At 39.0% G+C, this 26,181-nt stretch overlaps 1 protein-coding gene across 1 annotated transcript in view; it reads left to right on the top strand.

Moving 5' to 3' along the window:
• The window catches only part of pth2ra (parathyroid hormone 2 receptor a), a 51,489-nt gene extending 26,451 nt beyond the window's left edge, over positions 1 to 25,038 (top strand). The window contains exons 8-13 of the mRNA XM_047601132.1: positions 1,192 to 1,252; positions 1,742 to 1,808; positions 11,026 to 11,120; positions 13,307 to 13,445; positions 21,134 to 21,175; positions 22,041 to 25,038. Of these exons, the coding sequence (XP_047457088.1) occupies positions 1,192 to 1,252; positions 1,742 to 1,808; positions 11,026 to 11,120; positions 13,307 to 13,445; positions 21,134 to 21,175; positions 22,041 to 22,427 (791 nt within the window). The 3' untranslated portion in view covers positions 22,428 to 25,038. The remainder of the gene's footprint in view (positions 1 to 1,191; positions 1,253 to 1,741; positions 1,809 to 11,025; positions 11,121 to 13,306; positions 13,446 to 21,133; positions 21,176 to 22,040) is intronic.
• Positions 25,039 to 26,181: the final 1,143 nt, after the last annotated feature.

Here is a 26,181-nt window from a genome sequence, read left to right as displayed (position 1 = left end):
TAGCTAGTGTGAACAGATCCTGAGGGGAGGCTGCACCATGTCCCTTGAATTGTCTCACCTGTGCTTTGACTGCAGAGAGTGGTCCACAATAAGCACTTTATATCTTACGATATACCAGTGAGAACAGTGTTCAGTGGTTATATATTATAAAAGTTCCAGAATGTTCACTACAATATATTCAAATCATTATGGCTTTTAGATTTTTTTTTTAGTTCTTACATATATTACATAATATTATACTGTGTCATGTTTTCCACCAAAAACAAGTGTAAAACTTAACTGTGTTAAAACTTAACTCTGCTCTTTGAAACATTCATGAAGGATTAATCATTCATTTTTTTAAAGTGGCATAGGCTTTTTAAATATTCTGAATAGCTTTGTAGTTAAACTTTGGTGGAAATACTTGCTACAAGGGAATCCTTGGACCAAACTGTGGAGGTACAGAATATGAACAGCATGTAAGAGATTGGAGATTCAACATCTTTGCTGACACAGCCAAAATTTAGTCAACTGCAAGAACACAAGTTTTAGCAAGATTATATTACTTATCAGTCCAGCAGCAAGAAGGCGGATGTCTGTTTTGCAGCCTTATATTTTAAGCTCTTGCTGACAACTGAAGGTCAGATTAAGATTTACTCTTGTCCAGCGTCCTACACAGTCTCTTCTCTTTTTCCTTTCCTTTGCTTCGTCTGTGAGCATCATCTTCTCTCTTTGTCTTGAGCATAATGCCTATATTGAGAGAACAGAGTTAGCTTCTGCTTATACCTTGCAAACGACCCACAGCTGTGTGATGCAATCCTTTAAAGCACATTTCTTGGGGTTGATTTTACAGCTCAGTCCAAGCTACACAGTACTGAAAGAGGCATTAAGGATGTGCAGTGGGAATGAAAGATGAGTCAATCTCCTCTTTCTATTTTATTACAAGTCAGCGTACCATCAAAGTCATTTCAAAGCTGATATTTCAGATTTGCACAGTGTTGATTTAAGTCATCCTATTGTCCCTAAGAGACTCCAGTTTCCATTTCTTTCATGGACAATGTGGGTTATTTGAAAATGATGAAAAAAAAACTTCAACCATTAACTTGGGTTATCATCCCAGGGGTATCTTTAGTTCCATATTTACTTTACTTCTTACTGATGTGTAAGAAATGCAATGTGTAATGTAAACGTTTGTGTTTTGTGTAATTTCAGGTGTCCCTGCTGTTTTTGTGGCCGTGTGGGCGATTGTCAGGGCAACACTGGCAGATGCAAGGTAAACGCATCCAAGAGAGAAGAATGGAAACCACAAATGTTGGATGCAGTGTCAAGAAAATGAGACTGAAAAGGGAGAAACTTCATCCAACCATGATGTAAAGCGAACCTCAAACCCTACAGTGAACCACATTAAGGGCTGAAGCACTGAAACTGTGGTCAAAGAACATATTCATAACACAATCATAATAGTCTTATGACAGTCAGTGTCAACAAGATACACAAACTGTAAAACATTTCAACTCAAAATTATAATTTGATCCACTAAAAACAGAAAAAAAGAAAAAAATGGCAGCAACAACAATAACAATGATAATAATAATAATTTATACAGTATTGATCTCAGAGGGGAAAATTATGTTCCTGCTGTTTGACTCATCAGTTGGTTCACAATGTGTGTACAGTTAGAGCAGTGGGCTGCATTTACACTTGTTTTTCCTGCCTCCCTAACTTTATTATCCTCTTTCCTCTGTATATGTGTCAACTGCAGGTGCTGGGAGTTAAGTGCTGGTAACATTAAATGGATCTACCAGGTTCCCATTTTGACAGCAATTGGGGTAAGCCTGAGTGTGAAAGGAATGCAGCTTGAGGTGTTTCTAAGTAATTTGTAGCTCTTAATGTTCTCTGACCAGTCAGCAAAATGTGTGTCTGAGTCTGGGTATTTAGTAATGAAAGTTTTCTTCCCTTAAATGCATTATACAAATGCACACATATAGTGTAACCAAAAAGCCGTACTTGTATTAGCTAGGTAAAACCTAGAAATCTCATCAATTCAGAAGTTTTCTACTTTAGCAAAAGTCTAATTAACCCCTGAACTCAAATATTATAATTAGTAACACCATCGCTAACGTCAGGTATATGTCAACCAAAAAATACTTCTCATCAAAATATATTGAAGTACAACAATGCATGGTAAATTTAAATATGTTTCTTTTATTTTCAACTGTAAAAGGTGAAAAAAAAGAAGAAAAAAGAAGGTGTTGCAGTGGTGCCCTATAAAATATGGCTCTAAAAGATAATCTTTTACAAGCAGCTCCTTAAAAAAATAATGGAGCTAAGAACTTGAAATTTAGTCCACCTGTTCCCAGGGCATATGAGACTTGTCCAGACTTGTCTTCCTGCATCACTGACAACCATGGGAGAGCTAGTCAAAACATACCACTTTCTGAGAGGGTAAAAATGACGAGCTGACTATAAAAATGTGTTTGACCAAATGAATTCCACTGGAATTTACCACTAAATGATATTTATTAATTACACAAAACAGAATTACATGCAAATTCAAGAACCACTTAGCTAGCTCTATTATCAAAAAATACATGTCAGTAGCGATTGTTTGATTTAATATACCAACACTAACATTGGGTGAACATCACCGTAGAAAAAAAGTGGGAAAACATAAGATGCCCAAGCGCTCAAACAAATCTGACAACAGCAACACAATGACCGAGAGGGAAACAATCGCCCAATGTTAGTGTTCTAGGGTTAAGGAAAACAAATTAAAATAGCCGTTGTGATAATCATGGTCAGATATGATCAGATAATCCTTCATTTATCCCACATTGGGGAATGAATATGAGTAATTAAAATCTCTGTTCCCTGAGCAGCAATGAGTTGGCAGGTAATTTATTATTTCATTCACAACTATAACCCCATGTGGGGCTTAGGCCATCAAAATGGCATCTCAGTCCTGAGCCAACTTCTCCAGCCAGGTGTGGCCCGTCTTCTTAGTATTTGTCTCCAGGTCACGGCGCCAGATGTTACATGGTCGTCCTCTCTCCCTTTTCCCTTGGAGGTTCCACTTGAGGGATTGCCTTGTGGTATTTGAGGCTGGTTTACGGAGAGTATGACTTATCCATCTCCAGTGGTTTCTGATTTGTACGTTATCACAGGTCTTTATTACTGAAGGTGTTAGGCCAGCAACATGCATCCCTGCCTCATTCCTGTTAGCACATGGAAGGCGTCAGTGAGCTGGCCATCATGGATCACCACGCAGGTCATCCTCTCATAGGTGTGATGATGTTGGTCAGCTTCTCTGGCACTATGTAGTGGCTGAGAAGCTTCCACAGGGTCTCCCTGTCCACACTGTCAAAGGCCTTCTCATAGTCAATGAAGATGAAGTATAGCGGTGTGTTCCAGTCCAGTGACCACTCAAGGATGATGCACAGTTTTGCAATCTATTATGCATGATCTGTCCTTGCAAAAGCCCATACCGTTGGTCTCGGAGCAGAGGGTCTACAGCATATTTTATCCTTTCCAGTGTGACCCTACAGAAGACTTTTCCTGAGATGGATAGTAATGTAATCCATACCTTTCTTTGGGACATGGATTATGTCGGCCTCCTTCCAATTAGATGAGATGGTTTTCCCGTCTTCTGGGAAGCACAACCAGGTCGCTGTCTGCTGGTTGTATTTGTGGTCGATCAAGTGGGGCTGATTTGCAGGTCTTTCCATCTACTCTCTTGTCCATCTTATGGACATATGCTTTCCCTCTTTGTCTTTCACAGGTCTTTCTGGTCTGCTGGTCTTTCCTGAAAACTTTTTAAGTGGTGGCATACAGTTCCTTCGAGTTTCCATGTCTAGATGCTGCTTCTGCTTCGAACGCGTCTCTATGTAGTTGATCTTGTCAGCCTTGATGGTTTTCTTCACTCTTGTGTTCTTGTTGCCTTGCATGAGCATGAAGGTCATTTGAAGTCATTCTGTAATAGATTTTTCAATGTTTGGGAATTTTCCTTCTGTATGATGCAACTGCCCCTTTCACCTTTTTCACCATTTATATTTTATTTTTCTATGCAATACATAGTGCTGCTGTGTATTGCGATTTTTTTTCACTGCTGACTCATGAACATGGCAAATAGCCTATTGTTTACTGGCTATTTTTTTTTTTTTTTACCTATTGTCAATCAAAGCGCTCCACATTACAGTTTGACATTTACCTACTAAGGGTCTTGATCAAAGACTTTTCAGCATGTGGTCCATGTAGCTGGGTTCAATCAGCAAACCCTCAGTTTTACCTTCTAAGCCACAGCTGCTCAGGGAACAGCAATGTTGTTATAGTACTTGCCATTCTGGGATATTTCTTTACCTCACTGGGCCTTTCTGCACCTACTTCTGTGCAAAAAAGCCACACATTTACATTTATGGACATTTTTTTTCTCACTGTGGACTCTGAATATCTAAACTTTTTGAGATTCATTTCTAAACCTTTCCCGTCATCCACATCAGCTATGAAACTGGATGAGTTTAATGCTGAGCTACTGCTGCTTGCTGAGTCTACTTCCCAGTGGCACATCCCCACAATCACACAGTGTGTGTAGCAGCGAGCAACTGCAGGAAGCAGAATAATCTCATCTCATCTTCTACTACCCTCACCCTACACCCTACTATCCTCACTAGGGTTGCGGGGGTAGCTGGAGCCTATCCCAGCTGTCGTCAGGGTACATCTTGTACAGGTCACTAACACTGAGACAAACAACCACTGAGCTCTAGCTCAGGCATTTCAAACATACGGCCCGCGGGCCGGACCCGGCCCGTTGGGTTATTTAATCCGGCCCGGCATAAATTTCTGAGTATGTCAAAAAAAGAAGCGAGTCTCTAGCTAATTTCTATTAAAAGTTGTTATTTTTTAAAATAAATACAAACCAAATGCTCCCTCCGGCCGCTAGAGGGCAGTAAATGTGTTAAAGCGCACACGTCAAGCATCCGGCACTGACACGAGTTAGTCACAGGAAATAAACATTCGCAACGTGATGTGTCCGAGTAAAAATAAACCGGCAATCTTGCTTCACCATTCACCACTACTAAACAAGTTATCGGTCAACACACCCTTCCCAAAATGGCGGTGTCAAAAAAAAGAAGAGTGGACACGGAGTGCAGAGTTTTCCAGGAAAAATGGACCGAGAAGTATTTATTCACAGAACTGAATGCAAAACCAGTGTGCTTGGTATGTAATCAGCAAGTTGCAGTGTTCAAAGAGTTTAATATTCGGCGCCACTCATCATAAAGACAAGTATGTCATATTAAAGACAATTAATATTGTGCAGTATATTCTCAACTTCAGTAGGCCCAGCCTAGTAGTTTGATCTGATGTAGTCTAATCCTATTGCCCATGCACTGCCATAACTTTTTTATTTATTTATTTATTTTATTTTATTTTGTATTTCTTTTTTCATTTATTTCAAAGCAGTATGACAATTAAGGCGAAAATATTTTTTTATAGCTCCCACTTGAGTTTGTTTAGTGTGGTGAGTTGGTTCAGGTGTAAAACTGCATTCACTCAACTGTTAAAATAAACCAGTTGTTAACACATTCACGGCCAAACATGAAAAATCTTTTTTTTCCCATTGTTTTTGAATAAATGTGTTGTGCTTAGAAAAGATCCCTTGTCATCCGTGATTATAATATGTAGGGTAGGCTACAAATGTAGGCTGAATGATAAAGCATAGTACTGAAAAACAAAGCTAAATATTTAGAGTTGACATTCTTTTACTGATCCGGCCCACCTGAGAACAGAAAGTCTGGATCCAGCCCCAGAGCCAAACTGAGTTTGACATGCCTGCTCTAGCTGGACTTGAACCCGGACCTTCTTCCTGGGAGGCATCAGTGCTAACCACAGAGTCACTGTGCCACCCTGCAGAATAATTTTCATTGACATCTTCAGAAGCACATTTTATTAAGAAAACAATAAATAAAATGAATGAATGAATGAAATGAGAAGTAAATAAAAGAAAATAAATATATGAAAAATGTGGCAAAACGTTTAAACCTTAATATTTAGACTGATATTTATTAAATGAATACAATATTAGAGGCAGATAGTTAAGGTAGCACCGTAATTGACTTCTCAGACATGATTGATGAACACTGTAGACTTTCATTGCAAGAAAGATTTCAGGATCAAGCACTTCCTTGTAATTCTGAAACCCTTTCCTACAATACTGAGATCCTGAGTCAGAATTTCAATATAAGACCTCCAGATTAGTTTTTCTTTTGTGAATGCATTGTAACCCACACAAGTCATGTCACTATCTGAATAAAGGTGCAAGAAAGATTATCAGAAAAGCCAACCACACCAACTAACTAACAAAATCACAACAGATGGCTTTTAAAGACAGGCAAGGAGAAGAAGGCAGTGCTTGATTTTACTTGAAGTCTTAAAGCTGGGATTACAAGGGTGTTCCAAGACTTTCTGACATCAATCATGCTTGAATCTAGCATTTCACATCTTCAGCCTCCCCTTTAAAGGGAGTAACTGACATGCAAATATCCAAGTCTGCATGAGATATGGTTGAGATCTAACATAGATTCACAAGTCAATATGTAGACCTTCAGAGAAGCATAGTTCCAGCTTTTTATGAGCACACTTTGGTTCCATCCGTCACTATACTGATGCTGGAATGCAATCAGTACAATTATAAGCAAAACATAAAAGCATGACTGTAACACCAGGTGCTGATACCCATGGGTTCTTCTCAGCACAGACACACTGGGGACTGGTTTGAGCATCACACAGTTTTATTTGTCCCAGTGCACATGAAAACATAACGCCACCTCCGAGGCACTGGGGAGTGTACACGAAGTAACAAAACACAAAAGACTTTTCTCAGAAGTGCTGCGCAGGCTGTCGTGACTGTGTTCTTGAAGTGCCTGGCAGAGACTCTGTGAGTCCTGGAACACTACTGCACAAGACAGAATGAAGCTTATCACAACAGGCACAATAGCTACACCAAAATACACATGCTGGCACAGACCAATCCGGACCTGCCTCTGCCTGCAGTGGAGATAAACCACAGCGTTTTGCTCAAAGTGGCTTGTTACTGTATAAATCAGTCAGGCATAACATTATGACCACTTTCTTAATATTGTATAGGTCTCAAAGTGCCTCCAAAACAGTTGGGATTCATCAGAGAATGGACACGGGCCTGCTGAGGGTGTCCTGTGGTGTCTGGTAACAGACGGTTGTTAACGGGGGTCTTTGAGTACTATGGTTTGAGGGGATGGGCCTGTGTGGAACATTTCACAGATACTTGATCAGTTTGGGATCTACTGAATTTGGAGATTGTTTTTTTGTGTGTGTGTGTGTGTCTGTGTCTGTGTCAGACTGCATCCAGCCAGGGATGGCTGCCGCCATCAAGGAGTGTCATTGCTATGGGTTGGGGGTGTCTGGTCTGGTCTAGGTGGGTGCCACATGTCTAAGTAATATTGACGTGAATACCAGGTTCAAAGGTTTCCCAGCAGCACATTGAATTGTCACAAGAAGGTCAATGTTATTTACTTCTGCTGTCGGTGGCCATAATGTTGTTTGAGTGCACACTTCCTGAGCTAAATTGGAAAGCTGGAAGTGGAAAACTGTTTAGCTCACTTAAACACCGGTGATGGGATTAAGATGTGGTAGAGGTGTTGGCTGAGAACAGATCCACAAGGCATCTGAGAGTAAACAGAGCAGGGAAAAAATCTTGGGTGAGCTTGGGTGTGATTTTGTATGACATGGAAGTGAATAATACTTTCAAGTATGAGGAAAAAATATAGGAGAATGTAACATGCCACCGAAAAGGGCATTTGAGCTGGAACATGCTCCATTTAGACAAATGGACACAGATCTATAGTAGCGACGAACTAATAAGATATGTATGCCGTGCATGCTTATAACTTCACTAGGGCATAACTGTCTAAATCAAATGCCATCAGAGCGCAATGAGCCCTAAGCCAGAACGTACTGTCACAGTGAGTTGAATGCACATGTTGTAATCATCTGTCCTTTATTCTTATGAGAACAGGAACAGACAGATAAGAAGTGCAAGGAAACCGCAAAAAGCGGGGACCATTACAGTCCATTATTGGAAGAATGTATTACTTTACCTTCAGCTAAACATGCATAGACATACACTATGTGCAACACTGCATGAAATAAATAATCTGTACAGAAAAAACATCAGTAACTCATTTAAATATTCAGTGTAGACAGAAGTGTACTTTCAGGTCATTAAAAGTATGCACTGATAACTCCGAGTACTTGCTTGTCCTCTTTAATCTTCCTGTATATCAAAATCAAATAATCAGCATGACACGGAACAACAACATTTCAATCATTAAATTATTCAAATCAATGTTAACAACAAACTCTGCTTGTCTTTGATCCTCTGTACTGTAGAAGGAATCCTGTGAAAACGCTAATTAACACCAAGTGAAGTTGAGGAGACTATCTGTTCCTGCTGTGCCTTGCTGCGAGGGCCACTTTTGTGAAAGTTCTGAATTAAGGACCAAACTACTTTTGGAAAAATTAAACATTTGACGGCTGATATCTTCTGACTTTTGTAGTTTGAGGCGGTGTGGCGCGTGAGTTAAGTTCCCACGAGCTGTGACTGTGTCCTGCAGATTCTAATCAGTGGCTAGGACTAATGCACTGCTGGCTGGGATTATAGAATGAAAAAAGAGTGCCCACTTTGTAGAAATGGGGACATGTGCTGCGCTGTAACTATCCTTGCACATCAGTCACTTAAAATGTGGCAAAAGTATGAACGTTTTAATTTGTGTGCCATTATAAGAAAAAAAAAGCTCGCTGAGAAATGGGCTATGATTATTAAGCAGACGTAACAGAGCAACATAAGATTTGGTTCAATCTATGTGTTTCACGCCAACCAGCAATAATAGGTTTGCCAAGGGAAACATTCGTGGCGACTGAGACAACAAAGAAGAATTTATGTATCTAAGATACTGCACAGTGGTCAGAATGAATGAAATAAGACCTGGAAGGTGTTCAAGAAAGACTTGTGACTCTCCAGGTAGAGAAAGAGGTAGGTAAAGAAACTCAGTGGAGGGATTACAACAGATAAAAAGATCAATGGAGAGGGCAAACATGGATTTGTGTTGGTGTTGACTTTGTATGACCACTGAAAGAAGAGAAAGGACTGAGCGGCTGTGAATTATAGGCACGTCGTATGAGTGCAACCAAACGTGTTTGTGCGATGACTCTCACAGCCGATAGGGTGACACAAACGTTCCACACTCTGCACTTTGTCCACTTGGCAAACGTGGGTTGTGCTGGAACACGTTCTGTGTGACAGTAACACTGAATTCATGCAAGGGACAGCAAAATACAGCTTGACATCTGAAACTAGGCGCGAGCACTGTAACAACATACCGCACAAAGAAAAGGGATTCTTAGAAACCAATTTCAGAAAAACAGTGTAGTGTATGTAGTTCCTTGTATTAAGAATGTCAAACTGAATATATTTAAAATATACATATTTAAACCTCTACATTTAAATTATGAAGTATTTTACATGATATGTTTAAATGATTATTTCCTGAAAGGAAAAAAAAATCACTTCAGCTTCAAACATATTCAGATTTGTTTGTCTCTAAAGCAGCGCTAGTTCTACTACCTGAGCTCTGCACCTCATTTTCAAAGTGCCTAGTAGGAGATTGTTCCAACATCTTGGACAAACATATTTGAACACCTTGTTACTTAGGAACCCTTTGAAATAATATACTAAAAATGAGTCTGCTCTTTGCCCATATTCATCTACTTAACTGTTAATTCCTTATCTTTTTTTAGACTTACTTATAAAACTAAATACAGTCAGTGTCCCAACATATATGGACTTAACAGTACAACAAGGTTTTATACTGTATCTCTTATTCAGTTTACGACTGGCACAGACTTCAGACACACACCACAAACACATGCACAGACAATTGAATTGGATTCATTTGGCTGTGAGTGAAATTGCAAACACCTGTCACATAGAGTTACATTTATGAATATTGGAAGAGACATCTCAATTTTAGGTGTTAGGGGCGTGGCTTAGGTTCATTTAGGAAGATGCGGTTACTCGGCACGGACGGCAAGATTAACAGTCATCAAAGTCCTTGACGACTAACGTTCCTGGAAATGTGATAGTATGGTGATGTTTGTCAGTTGATTACTTTGAAATGCTACTTTAACATTCATCACACAAGTGACAAATTTTATGGGTTTCTCGTTAATATGCAAAATAAGAAACATTTTCTTCCTTTCTTTACTTATGATAACAATGGTGGAAAGATAAGGAGGAAATGAAATGTTTAGGTGAAGTCATTATTTCATGACTGGTTTATGTGTACCTTTAGAGGACGGTTGCTCCTGGCATGTATGCATGTTGTATTTGTATTCTGGAGTGCATTAAGGCTCATGAAAGGGCTGAATAGTGTGGAACTGAAAGCATGATGATTCAGGAGGCCAAGTCTTTGGCTGTAGAAAACATAAGCCTCTATTTGCATTTTCTCATTACAGTCCCTAAAAAGAAATCCCCAAACTCGGCAAAGAGGCTGTATTTTTTCTGCTTCTTTATCTACTGCCTCCGAATTATTATTTTTTCAGTACTGTTCTAAGATCTACAGCCACTTATTAGTTAGTTCCAGGATTTAATGCTACCTCATATTACAGACTTTAAATAAAGCTATAATGGATCAACAAAGAAAAGGGATTCTTAGAAACCAATTTCAGAAAAACAGTGTAGTGTATGTAGTTCCTTGTATTAAGAACAATTTAATCTCAATAACTTTTTTGTGTTCATATTTATTAATTAATGTAACTTTAAAAATCTGACACCCCGTCCATTTTGTTTTGATGAGAAGTGATTATTTTCGCTGTCAAGTGTTACCAGATTTGTGATTCTGTTAAATAGAGTTGACTTATTATTATTATTTTTCCTATTGTAATTTTTAGTCACAGGAGTGACGGTGCCTATATTCACACAATTCGAAGCATTTTCTGTCTTTTCTCCCGTTTCAGCTCAACTTCATTCTGTTTGTGAACATCGTGCGAGTGCTGGCTACTAAAATTCGAGAAACAAACGCGGGGAGATACGACACCAGAAAACAGTACAGGTTTGTACCGAACCACAATACGTTCATCACCATTCATTCATTCATTCTGTTTTCAGCTAGCGGACAAGACTTGGAGACTGTTTCCAGTGATGAACTACATACAAAAAAAATGTCCATTTCACTGAGGGAACGAGGTGTCAGTGTAATTGTGAAAACTCTTTATTGATACTGATTCTTTTCATGAGTTCGCTGGGAAAGTGAAAACCATTGAATTTCAGTCATCTTTCCCAATGAGTTATCACTTAAAGGTTTTTATGCACAAACGAAAACTCTCATCTATATATGAAATACACACCTAGAGTTATTCACAGATTCATAACCACTAAGTGCAGAACTCTGTCATATAAACATAAAGAAAGATCGTTATGAAAGACCCCCCACTCCACACACACAAACACACACACAAACACCACATACGTTTTCACATCTGTAATTATCACTGTTATTGCCCTGCTGCTGCTGGCATTTGTGTGTCAGATAGAAACATTATAATTATAGTACATTATCAAAGAAGAGTACAGATTTGGACGCTGCAGGCGAGTTTGTTTGGTGCGGATGAGCACACGCTTTGTCAGAAATTATGATAATGATCAGGTGCAATAAACCACAAGCCAGATACGACATATTTAATTCATAGAGAAACATCTGATTGAAATCAACACAACATGATTGGAGTTAGGACTCAATTTAACAAGCAACAATATATGTATGACAAAATAAGCAACAACTGTGGTTCACACCAACATGGGTTTTATCCATTCCAGTAGTTGTAAAAAGGTTGTACCCACCAAAGTCACTCTTGAATTTTAATGTAGCAGAAGATGGAAGACATACAATCATTGAGACGTTCGAGGCTATAAACCAACCCATGAATGAGGCACACCATTTTCTTTTTCTTTTTTTTTTATAAGGGCTGCCCGACACTTGAATGTGCTTTAATGACTGTATGGAGATTTGAGTTTGAACATTAGAGATGGATGCTAATGAATGTAAATCAGCCAGCTGGTTTAACTTAAACATTTAGTAGCGCTCGTCTCTTTCATGTTTAACTTGAAAGTGAAGCTGCTGTAGAACACTTCCCTTAAGAGTGTGCTATGGATGTGGATTGTAATGAGCTATAGTGTTGGACTTGGTAAGACCATCAAGGTATTTCACACCTAGCACACACACACAAATCTGTGCTAATGCTTTCTCAAGTCTCTAATCATAACCTAATTGTGACCTTCACTCTCAAGACATTATGTGGCCCAGTGAAAAGGATCCTGCAATGTTAGTATTTCATGCCTGAACTAATATTCATCCAGGGAAAAGTCCCTGCAGAGTCAAAAGTAATAATTAACGAGACCAGTTCAAACTTTAGATGAACAACTTAAGTGACTGGATTCAGACTAAAGTAAGAATGAGTTACTTTGCCTCTGCACCAGTAGCAGACATTTCTGGAGGAATTACATTGGTCTGTCAGTCTCAGTCTTGTGAACGCAGTATCTCTTGTGCTAGCTCATGACTTCATCCTTCATTATTTATACATATTTCTTGCGGGATGAAATTATAAAGCAATAGTATTTTCTATTTTAGGTCAGGGATCATTTTTCTTGCAACTATAATGTGATATAATTGTCCCAATATATACAGAATATACTATGTATGTATTTCAGATATGAGTGTAAACTGCAACTTCGGTGGTTGGTGCAGGCGTACATCTGAAGGCAGACATCTCCGTTAAAACCTGCTATATGCTTTGGGGAACAAACTCCCACAGTTTCTTTAGAGAATTTCTAATGTAACATACAACATTGAGCCTATAAACAATGAGCATAAAAATATCCAGCACTTCAAGTCTAGTTGATCTGAAGAAACAGAGTCAGGGTTCTTCAAATCATGCTCCCTCAAGGACACGTTTGAAATTTTCTCTTGTGCTTCTGTATCGAGATCAAGAATCCGATCTCCAACGGTGCAAGGCGCGTGAACTTGGCAACAAAAAATCATTAATTATCTCAGTGTCTTGAGAGTGGGAAGCTGTTGACTTGGCAAACGTCTAACTAATATGCTGCAAGTTTCTATCCCTGCAGTTTTGTTTTCTTTCAGTTTGATGTAAGCTAACATTACTCTCTTATGTGATAAAAGTTTATTGCGAAAAGGTGACGGTACTTATACATACATATTTATATGCGTGTATGTCTCCACAGAAAACTGGCAAAGTCGACCCTTGTGCTTGTGCTGGTGTTCGGCATCCACTATATCATCTTCGTTGGGATGCCTCATACATTCCATGGACCAAGCTGGGAGATGCGCATGTACTTTGAGCTCTTCTTCAACTCATTTCAGGTAACTTCCGTTTTCTTTTCTGTTATGTCACATTCAGAGAAGCACAGTGTCTTTGGTTCATGTCTTTTTTAATTACATGCCTTTCGACCAGTCAAGTTAATGAGTAAGTGGATTCATAGCTAGCCTATGCTAAAAGTATTTATTTACTCCGGTGAGTCTATTTATATAGCGTCCGTTGGCTGCAGGCATCTGCTCCGTCCCTCTTGTCTAACTAGATGGATGTTGTGCGGTTTCAAACCACAGTTGCACAAAGCAGTACTTTAGATTGTTACATCGAACAAGGGTCTGTCCCTGTCATTCTGATTAACAATTCTATTGTATTCTTGCATACACGTTACAGTTTATACAGACCCACGACAATGAAATGAACAAAACTTAAATTAGTTTTCGCTACAATAAAAATGTGCGTGTAGATGTTGTAGATGTTTTACAGTGGTGGGCGTCTCAGAAACAAAACCACAAATGATCTGGTACGTGTTCTGTTTGGTACACTGATCATTGTGATCGTTGTGCTTCCCAGTAGGAAGAGATGCACAGCAGTGGGTCTCCATCTCGTTTTATTTACACTGGTTACTCTCTCCACAGCTATGGGAGGACGTGTCACTTCTGTCTAGTTAAAGTAATGTAGACCACAAAACTCAAGCACACCGTAGGAACAGGGCGTACAGTACATGTGTAGTTTAACACTGGGAACAAGGCAGACAAGGAAAAACAACCTTGAAGAAAACACGAGCGACGGCTGGAAAGTCAAACTACTGACACACACTTTGTATCTGCTTTCAATGGACATTACACATGTCTGTGATCTTTTTACTCTTCTCACTGTTGTGACAGAGCAGTGTATAATTAAAACACTCTGGTGTCGGGAAGTCAACATCTTAATGCCGGAGTGGGAATGGTTTTGCGAACGCACTCATAACAAATTTAGAATTCACAGATCATAATCCGTGCTCTCCTCCACTGGCAGTCCCCCACTGTGGTCTCCGGCTGGCTCATTGTAACCTTTACTTTTCATTTCAGGGCTGCTGTAATTATCTTCAATAAATTAATCTGGATGAGTGACAGCGTCCGAGCCACGGCCGAATTTCATTATTTAAGGAAGCACCTTGATAATGGCATTGATTCAAAGTCACATTTCAGCTCTTCCTAACTTTAAATGAGATATTGCGAACTAATGTGCGAGTGTGAGCTTTGTTAGACATTAATTAACTTGCATATTATATTGCACGCAGCAGCAGCATATCATTGCCTCAATTTTGTGAGTTTAACCATAAATGACTTCAGCGTAATGAATTAATCAAGGAAAATTGATACCATTTGCTATATTCTGATCCTCATACTACTAGTGCTCATTGTGTTCAGGATGATTCAATGGCTTGTGATGATTGTGACCGAAAATACATTTGAGCAAAGCGTTACGATGTCGACTACCCACTAGCGATTTGTAAATGAACTGGAGAGTAGAGTAGCCGTACTAGACATTATCATCTTTCCTTTGTTGAGTTTATGTCAGACAAATCTCACACTACCCTCTGGTTGTTTTCTGCTCTGAAAGCCAGCTTGTCTCCTCTGTTGAGTTGGCTGCGCATTTTATTTTATTTATTTTTTTTCATTTCAACTTCAAGGTCCATTATACAGTAGGGGTGTGCAAATGATCCAGTATTTGATAAAGGAAAAAAAAATATTTGTGTTTGTATTCAAATAAAATTCATAATAGGGCTATTTTTGTGAGTGTGTGTGTGTGTGTGTTTTTGTGTTACACTTCCAATTTAGGATACGTAAGTGCAAAAACAAGTATTCTTTAATTATCCATTATAATAATTATGTTGAAGTGTTGATGAGCAAGACTCTCAACCTCCAGTTGCCCCCAGTGCATGACACTGGTGTGTGAATGTGTGTGTGTGTCTGTATCTGTAAAGCACTTTGAGTACCAATAGGTACAAAAGCTCTATTTAAAAACAGGGCCATTTACCATTACCAGTACATAACAGTCTGAATTACCAAGCTAACGAATGCTAAGTAAGACAAATGAGAAAACATGACTGCAGACTTTTCAATACAAATGTAAAGTAACGGAATAATCTCCCAGTCAAATGCAAGATTCAAGAGTCAGTTCAAGACTCAAGATCACTTCATTGATCGTCACAGGGAAACTGTTTTGTCCAAACTTCCCAAGATAACAAAGAATATATATGAACCAGGTAATTTAAAGTGTCTCAGTCCCAAAGTGTCCAAAAGTTATACGCTGCCTCCGCAGCCCGGTTAAGGTGAAAAAAAAAAAAAAAAACTCTATTCGATAAAAATAATGATGCAGTTAAGTCATGTTTCATCCAATCAGAGCCTCCTCTGTCACGGATTCGATACTTCTCACTGAACATCACTCAATCCAGGCAAAGCCACAAATATTCACTACGGTCACATGAGGAAAGGCAGCTCTTTGATAGGATGTTTTTCTTCTTCTCAAATACATATTATTTTAAAATTATTTGTTCAAAAAACATGTTGATCGGGCTTTTCCGAATGCCGTATTCAGGTTTCTCTACCCTTATTATGCAATGTTATTGTTTATCGTAGCTGGCTGGTGCTCTTGCCAAAACTGAAAGCGTGTCGTATAATTTTTTTTATTATTATTATTTGAAAGTCAGGTCTTTTTTATAATTTCTTGACAAATGCACATTGCCTCTAACATTTAATTCATCATGTCCGCATCATCCAGTAATTAACGGTCTCAGAGGTTCGAATAAATACACTAAATTACTCATAAGTGCATTTGTCAAAGCAACCCATAATAACAAGTGTACTCACATGGCTATTAAAAGGCCAGGCTCTGACGATGGCACCGTGTTAAAATGCATAAGCGTGTTTTTAGTTTTGTGAGTCAGAACAAACAAGCAAAATACGCATATGTTGTCCTTTGTTTGAGATGTGCTACCTTTTTATATTCTATGGCTGTTGAAAGCTTCTAAAAGTTAACTGTCCTTGGCAATGAAGCGTGAATCAGTATAGTAATAATAAGTTCCATTTCACCGTCAGTCTGTGTCTGATGTTAAAAGTACCTGAAACTCAGCACTATACAGTACTGTGCAAAAGTTTTAGGCAGGTGTGGGGAAAAAAAATGTAAACTAAGAATGCTTTCGAAAATGGAAGTGTTATTAGTTTATTTTCATCAATTAACAAAATGTAGCAAAATGAACAGAAGAGAAATACAAATCAAACCAATATTTGGTGTGATCACCCTTTGCCTCAAAGACAGCATCAATTCTTCCAGGTACACTTGTACACAGTTTTTGAAGGAACTTGACTGGTAGGTTGTTTCAAACATCTTGGAGAACTAACCACAGATCATCTGTGGTTGTAGGCTTCCTCAAATCCTCCTGTCTCTTCATCTAATCCCAGACACACAAACTGCCTTCTGCTACTAATAAGAAAATAATCATTATTTATATTTTTGAATGCCTAAATGTCTAACTTTTGCACAGTATTAAACCAATAACATAAAGAAGCTTATCAGCTTATTTTCCTACAACATACTGTAAAATCAAAGCTCTAATTATGTTAATTTTTTTTTATCAAGGGCGCTGAAGTTCTGGGAATAAAAGTATAAGTTTTAAGACTAAAGAAATTAGATGTAAAAGATGTTCAGTTCAGTCCTTTTCAAAGGCTGACTGGATCCATTAGAGCAAAATCGAGCATGGACCTCTCAGTAGTTGGCCACAGAAGGACAGGCTGAAGTAAATCGGACTGAAAGAGGCACCCCTTTGCTTGCCGTGCGTCATTACGAAGGACAAGTTAAACACAGTATGTCGTATTGACCCCGGCTTCACAAAAACTTAAGAGAACTGAGTTCAGAAACAGGAAGCATGACTCATATTGACTTTAGAAACAAATTTCATATATATCGACTAAAAAGCATAGACATTTATACAGTCTAGAGTAAAGAAAATAAATAAATAAATAAATAAATAAATAAGAGTGGTAACTGTGTTTATAGCGTACCTCCTAAATGTCACAGAATGCCAGGCATCTGTCTTGGTAGATGCCTATGGGTAGATTCATCTTATTATTGAGTGTACCCAATATGTCAGCCCCATGCGTGTGTATGTATATATATATAAATTATTTTAGTTAATACATATTTTATTTACAGAAACATGACAGGATGAAACTTCCTCAAGCAATTAAATAACATTTTTGGATGAAGCTGATGTGAGCATCTCAGCCAACGAAAGGCAAAAATAAATAACATTGTGATTGAATATGACAGGCCGTTGGGGAGACACAAGTAAAACCCAATTTTATGCCAAAATAAATACCAAAATTGCACTGTCTCACCTGACAAGTCAAAACATCCTCATCTGCATCCTGTCAAAGAGATGCCAAAACAAGGAGTCTTTCAAATAAGGCCTGAAAACTAAATCTCAACAATGTGAAGGTCTATATAATTATACTGTTAATTATCTAGTGACATTTTTTTATAACAAGAGAAATTAAAATATATACTGTATGTATTCCAATGTGATTTAGAATACAAACAAACACGGCTACAGTTCATCCACAAGTATTTGGTAGTAAAGCATTTTATCCAACGCCTGCAATACATCTTTATAAAAAGATAAGAATGGACAGCCTCACATACTCACACTGGTGGTCTGACTCACTTAGACAAAAAAACAAAACAAAACAAAACAACACAAAAACAACATCGGTATTTAAAATGTGCAGTGGGGAGTTAGGATTTTATTAGGGACATCTGTGGGTGGTGCCAGCCTAAGACTCACGACTGAGATCTGTAAGGACCTGGTGTGCACCACCCACAGACATTCCTAACACAAACTTAACACGTGCAGTTGCCCTTGTTTCAGCTTCGTTTTTTACATGACCTACATGACTGAGAACCTTGACAGACAACAACAACAGAAACATTACTGGTCTACGTGTCAGTTTCTAACAACAAAATATTATCTTTTCTTGTACATTGAAATCATTACATGATTGTACATCTAAGTTTGATAAAAAGTTAAAGGACCAGTGTGTTGGTTTTTGATGGAACTTTTACCAGAAATGCACAAACATGATGGTGCACAGCAACAAGTGAACATGTAACCTTGAATATAGTATTCAAGTGTGTGTATTCATCCATGTATAATCAATCATCACTAGGAATATTTGTGTTTTCATTAGTTTATAGTGACCCCTGCATCACTACTGTGTAAGTTGCCATCTGCCATGCTACACAGCCTTTTTTTTACATTTGCCCAGATCGGACAAACCAAACACTGGCTTGCATGCTGGAGACGTATTCCGTTGGTTGCAGTCTGCCATCTCCCCACTAGATGCTACAGAATCCCACATGGTCCTTTAAAGCCAAGCTACAAATGCTTGAAAAGAAGGAAGTACGGTCTGATATCTGTTGAGTGACACTATAGGCCAGGTTAACCCTGCTAGGAAACTCTCTTTCTATCCAGTCTCTATTCCATGTTTCTGGCGTCCATGTTAGGTGTGGCATTTTTTCGGTTCTTAGGCCTGATGAATTAATGAATCAGCAAACTGGCCTTTTGAAAAAGTATATGTATTTGAACAGCAATAGTTGTTTACATATGACATAGTTTTAACTTGGTCACAATGTAATAAAACAGAGGGCAGACAAATTATGCTGATATTGCCTCTAAGAATAATGGATCATAACAATAGATCTGTCACCCACAGGTCCCACAGGTTCATAGTTATGAACTTACTAGGTTCACGGAACCAGGAATAGGCAAGAGGTGGTCTTCTCAGTTTTAAAGAGCAACAAATACTCAGTGCACCACCCTTCTCATGAATGATGCAGACTATTTAGGAAGTTAGCACATATTAATAATATGATTTATAGAGCACAGTTGCTGTTTTAGTAGAATCTTTGGTGGATCGTTGCTCCAGCTGCCAATGCTCAAACCAGAAGCTCCTGCTAATGGTGGAAGTGAGGTGGCTGTGTACATCCAGAAATATAAATATCAGCAATTAAGTCTCTTCCCCTGGACAAAACACAAGACATAAAAGTCAGCTGTAATTCATGCAACCTGCGCCAATGAAATAAGTCACCATGATGAAACCATAGAGGACCATCTCACTCACGAGGGTGAAGAGTCTCAGTCATCCAGGTCATGGTGCCTCTGTGAATCACCACTTAGATGAGTGGTAAAATATCTTCAGCTAGCTTTTTTTTTTGATATGCCAACTCACTAGACTACAACTCAGACTCACTGCCACATACTGTGGCATGACACAGACACAGACAACTCCTATAAGCGACTCCTATGCAGTGATAATGAAGGCCTCAAGTTATTAAACATGTGTACTTGTGAGAATAGGGCTTCACAATGAGACCCTTAACATGTCAATGTTGCACATTTCTATAGTATGTACAAAACAATTAGTGGCAGTAGTCTTCAGCACAATGTATGAGTGAGTTAAATGTGTCATGCAAGCCCAAGACAGTCACTCTATGAAAAGCCTTGAAACATACTGACTGTTGAGTTGATGAAAGACAACCTTGTTGGTTCATGTATGTAGGCACAACGCATTATATGTCAGTACACAATGTTCTCACGCTGATCGCTGCCTCATGGTCACGCGGCCTAAATAGCCTATTGTTGCATTTAATATTCGCTTGTTGTGTAATATTACATGATATGTACCTGCAGTTACACAGTTTACCATTTAGTTGGATTCAAATATTTTGAACCCCTTCTCCTGAAATGACAATGTCATTTATTCTTGATAGATAAATTGTGTATAAATAGGAATAAAAACAGGAATAATAACGAAATTATTCCAACTTTGTGGCCAACAGTGTATATCAGCCAATGGCCACTTTGATTTAGAAAGATGTTTTTAGCTATAACTATGTCGATTTGTGGTAAAGCATGCTCTGGTGACACATCGTTAACCGCTGTACTGTTAATGTTGTGTTTCAGGTCTTCAAATACAACTTTACTTACTCTGCTAAATCTCTTTTGTTTCTGCTGATTTCTAACAGCACTGTGAGAAGCTCAGCTGTGTCAAATTGCTCTTTTCCTGAAGGAAAAAAAAAAGGCATGAGCAGTTTTGCAATTTTATATCGATTTTAAGGGCAGTGATGATAATTATAATGGCAGGAAGCCTGATGTTAAGATTCCTTTATTGCATGTTTCTGTTCCTTAGAAAAAACAATCACTCAAGCTGATCTTTACTCCATGTGGGGCCAATGTGCCTTTATTCCATCCATACAGAACCCCCCCCCCCCCAGTGTGATTGAAAATCCCTTTCAGGTCGAACAAGGCTGTTCAGATTGAGGCGCTTTCGTTCTGCTGTTTTGACTGGGCTGTTATCATCAGAGGAATACTAATGTCCATGTCATTCAGATCTGATTCTTAAGTATTGCATTAGAAAGTTTATCATTGTTCCTGTTAATCCTGTTAATTGTTCCTGATACTTGGGATTTGGGGCTGTTCTTCATCTCACAAAGACACTTTTCTGTGTTACTCGATCTTGGCATGGTGCGCAGTAAAAACAGAAGAAGCCACAGAGATTAGATTAGGTTTTTTCAATTTTTACTAGACAAGCACAATTAGAAGTGATAACATTAGACACTTACAACAATAGAAAGCAATTGTTTTGTTCTCAGATAAGAATGACTGTGACCTTGTGCTTCAATGTCTCCTTTTCAGGGCTTCTTTGTGTCCATTATCTATTGCTACTGCAATGGAGAGGTGAGTGGACACACTTTTCCCTCCTTTTAAATGACATTGATCAGTACAAAACTAAACCAAAAACTGATAGAATAACCACTTGAAGTGATTTAATTAAGCCAAGGGTTCACATACTCCCGGGCCAGGCTGATGAAGTAACTTTTATCTCTCCATCAGCTTCAGGTTCTGTCACAATATCAATTTTTATCCCTTTGTATTTCTCTATTATCTCATGCACTTTGTACTCAGCACGCTCCGTTCACAGTCACAATTCCCGCATCCACCAGTGTTATCTTCACAAAAACGGTTCATTATGCCTCTTCTCGCTTTTCCTTTTGTGGCCCTTATTGTCATGTGGAGCTCTTCCCTTTCATCATCCACTAGCTTTCAGAAAATCAAACAACTCAAAATGAAACAGTGGATTTTGTTAAAATTTCATGTTTAATCAAAGCTCTGCGAAGCAGGATTTCGTTATTAACATTTGACTGTGTAATGCGAAAGGGTCTCCACCAACACTTAGAATTAACACCCTACTCTGTGGCTCTAGAGAGTTTTAAGCTGCAGTAATGTGCTGTTTCAAACAGTCAGCCCACACATTGTGTGTGTAGCTGAATCGGTGTCAGGCAGCCAGTAGAAAATTGTAGGCAGCTGTTTTTAGCAAACAAGCTTGGGAAAGCAGTGTTTAAAAATCAACGTGATGTGAGTGAATACGCTACACTACGTCCGACTTTACATTTTAAGCCCATAAACGAAACTGAAATTGAATTTGCAAACACTTAACATGGAAACAATTAAAAAAGAATATCTTACATGTTTGTATTCTTCACCTGCACTCATTTTAAAATGACAGATGTCCATGGTTCCACTGTTCTTGTCCTAATCACAGGTCCAGACAGAGATAAAGAAGACGTGGACTCGCTGGAACCTGGCCTTTGAGTGGGAGGGCCCAGTAGTCTGCGGCCGTTACCGCTACGGCTCTGTGGTTGTCGGCCTGAACAACAACAGCACCAGCAGCCAGTCCCACCTGGCTGGTGGTGGGCCTTCCACGCGCTCCACCACGCTCGTGTCCAGCCGTGTTTATCGCAGCGCAGGTCCCTCCGGGATCAGCGTCCACGCCACCCTCCCAGGGTACGTAATCAGTAACTCAGATCCTTCCATACCCGAAGAACCGGAGGACAGTGGCCCCAAGCGGGTGGATGATATCTCACTGAAGGAAAACCTGCCTGTTCTGAATACGAGTGCGACGGCTGAGGACGAGGAGGAAGCACTGTAGCAGTGGTCAGAAGAGGCTGAATAAAAGGTAGCCCAGGTGGGGCTTTGCAACCATGTGACACTCCTGTTTAGGTCAAAGTCTGAAGAGGACAGCGAAAGCAAACCAAAAGTCTGACTGTACGAAGAAGACACGAAAATAAGTGTAGTGTAAATTCTGATGAAGCTGTGTCCTGTATGAAGATGAATCCTAGTTAATGGCTCTGTTGTCATACCACTCTCTTGATACTGTTGATAGGAGTCACCAAAATCTGAATCTTTGTACACACAGGCTGGTTATGGTAAAAAAAAAAAAGAAAAAATAGTAATAATAATCAGTACTGATATGATAATGACTGAAAGGCTAACTGCAGTTGTTGGAAGCATATGCCAAGCTCTCCAACCTCCACACATCACAGTGCCGTCTGCTTTGGCTTTCAATGCTGCTGGTGGTTGATGCAGGTTGTAAATAATTTGTACTGAAGTCGTGCAACATGAGAGCACCATGGGTGAAGCAAGCTCTCAGAAAGAAAATAAGTCGCTGGTAAGTAAACATGCAGAAGAGAAATCTTCTTCTGGAGTGTTGGGAACTGATGAAACTTCTTTCAAACAAGTCTTCATGAAACTGAACGCAGAGTAAATTACTGTATATCATTTTCTCCACCTAGCCAAAACAGGTGTAGAAAAACAGCACCCCCTTAAACCCTTTCTATTAGAGTCTGAACGCAAAGGTTGGATCACACATGGGGTTGATGGAAACAATATATAATCCCTTTTGAGTTTCACTTAGTTGACAGGTATCATAGTTGATCATATTTTGGCTGTTTTCAGGCCGAAAATCAACATGGCTGCCTGTAAACAATCACCACATGGCATTTTTATGGAAATATTTTTCTAATTATTATATATACAAATGAATAAATTGAAATTGAAAGTTATTTATAAGTATATTGTAGTCACACTGTTGACATAAGATAAATCTACACTTGACGCACACACTACTTTATAATGAAAACCTAAGAAAGAGGAGGAAGAACACACCTCGGAGCAGATCATGTGATTTGAATTTAACGCACTTACTTGACAGACGTAATATAATATGTCTGTAAGGGGTAAAACTAATTTTGAACAAACTCATTTTATTATTGTCTAGCTAATTAGAAGGTGATTGTTTTAAATCCCATGGACTTCAAAAGTCCCTCAATTATATATTGGCCTGATGGCTTTAATTGGCCAGACTCATAAAAATAGTTTCTTGCCTTTTTCAACGTTGAATTTGATTTCCATTTAGCTCTCACTATTGGCTTGTATCAAAATACAATAATTAATGTGTTTAATGAGGAAGATTTTTTTTTTTCTTGACCATAATAGTATTGACATGAGCCAAACCGGGAGCTCCGGGGCAAAAATGAAACCCTTGGATAAATGAGTTGCCACCAGCAGGACTGATGAACGAGTCCTGAAATCCATCAAATCTTTGCAGACACTTTTATTGAAAAGCTAAATTACAAGCTCTGAGTCATGTTTCTGTTTTGTCACTTCCAATCGCAGTTCGAGATGTGCGCAGTTATGTGCATGGGTGCGTCATTGATCACACAAAACCATCTCTACTGTGTGCGCTAAATGATAAATAATGATAATAATGATAATAATAATAAATAACGATAAATAAATAATAAATAATAATGATAAATGTCTGTGGGAACATTCACACATGAGTGAACCACTGAAAACTGCAGATGATGGAGGCAGAGACACCTGTGTTTAGAGTGAATTGTACTCGCTTGAATTTTCGTCTGTGAACCGACTCAGAAGATGTCAGTTGATTCACACCTCTGCAAAATGCTGTTTTAGACACAGCTGCCACCGCATAGGGACTTTCATTGATGATATTTGGAGAGATAACTGGAAATAGAGAGGCTGCATATGCATTCTTTATTCCTCCTACTAAAAATTTATTCAACCTCCTTCAGGAAAATTGAGCTCACTGTCACTTTTGGCAATTTATACAAGCTTCTAACCGACACCTCTGCATAATTACAGTTCCAGAAAATGTGGGTAAATGTGACTCAAGAAGAGGATACAACCTCACCGTGAATGCTGTTTATGGACAGACTGAGTGTCATGGTGATCTACTGTGATGTGCTTTCCTCTGCATTCAGACCACATTGTGAATAATCACCTATTTTGTGAAGACCCTAAAGCAACATGGACTGGATCCAGAATTTTGTGCGACCTTAAGCTGAAATGGATTTTTGACAGAACCACGCTGTGCACGTGACTTATTTGTAAGGGTGCACCAGAATGCGACATTAAGGCAGCATTAAAATCATTTTCTATTTTCGACAATCAGCTACCGCGCTGTCAGTGAAGCTCTACATTCGGTGGTGCTTAACTGTTTTGTGTCTGCTTAGTGCATGGGCATGTTTGTCAGTGCATTAGATGCAAACGGAATTGTGTGCCTCTCCTGCTCCGGCAAAAACTTAAAAATACTTGACCTGAAAAGATTCTTTTTAAGTTGTCTGTTCAAGTGCTGAATGCGTTTTCCCATTTTTCTCTGTGATACTTGTTTGTGCTGCTCCTCTTCCCTGTTAACTGCTAATAAATGTTTTCAGCAACTACCTGATCTACCTGAAGATGGGCTAAAGATATTGTGTGTGTGTGCTTTTTTAGTTTGTTTGTTTTTGTTATTTACCCTTACTAACAATTACCACACAATATGCCATTATTCTGTTTGTATGAGTTCACTAGTCCTTTAGTTGTATTCACACATTGAATGAGGCCAACGTCATTTGCCACTCATTTTAAATATCAAGTGGAATGATGCAGTATCAACCCACTCACAGTTTGTCCAGCAGAGCTCTTCAAACAGCACCTTGGCAGACAAAGTGACTGGTGCCACCATAACTGAAGGATCACACACTGATCAGACCTGCTGCACCTGGTTGGACCAAAGCAGACATACAAAGCTCAGTATAGACATTGTGTATATTCATCTCTTTTAGATCTTCAGGCCAATTAACCTTTGTAGGTGTCTGCAACACCAACACTTGAGTCTTTTTTTTTAGAGCCCAAGCTCATCAAACAATTGCACACACACTGTCATGAACTGGAAGTTTATGAGCATAGTATTATAGGCAGATGTGTCACCAAGTGGGCAGAGGGAGGGAGACAGGGGCATGTGGCAACTCAAGAAGACAGAAAGTGATTTTGTGACCTTGCTGCAGAATTGTTCAACAGTTGTGCCGTGCCAGAATGCCTGAAGATACACTCACCAGCCACTTTATTAGGTACACCTTGCTAGTAAAAGCCCCTTTTGCCTTCAGAACTGCCTTAATTCTTCATGGCATACTTTCAACAAGGTGTTGGAAACATTCCTCAGAGATTTTTGTCCATATTGACATGACAACATCACACAGTTGCTGCACATTTGTCGGCTGAACATCTATGATGAGAATCTCTTGTTCCACCACATCCCAAATGTCCTCTATTGGATTGAGATCTGGTGACTGTGGAGGCCATTGGAGTACAGTGAACTCATTGTCATGTTCAAGAAACCAGTTTGAGATGATATGAGCTTTGTGACATGAAGTAGCCGTCAGAAGATGGTACAGTCTGGTCATAAAGGGATGGACATGGTCATTAACAATACTCAGGTAGGCTATGGAATTTGAACTTTGCTCAGTTTGTACTAAGAGGCCCAAAGTGTGTCAAGAAAATATCCCCCACACCATTACACCACCACCAGCCTGAACCATTATACAAGGTAGGATGGATCC

This window comes from Mugil cephalus, chromosome 12 (assembly GCF_022458985.1).
Source record: "Mugil cephalus isolate CIBA_MC_2020 chromosome 12, CIBA_Mcephalus_1.1, whole genome shotgun sequence".
Lineage (NCBI taxonomy): Eukaryota > Metazoa > Chordata > Actinopteri > Mugiliformes > Mugilidae > Mugil > Mugil cephalus.
Note: the sequence above shows the minus strand (reverse complement) of the source record. Positions and strands in the feature narration are given on the sequence as shown.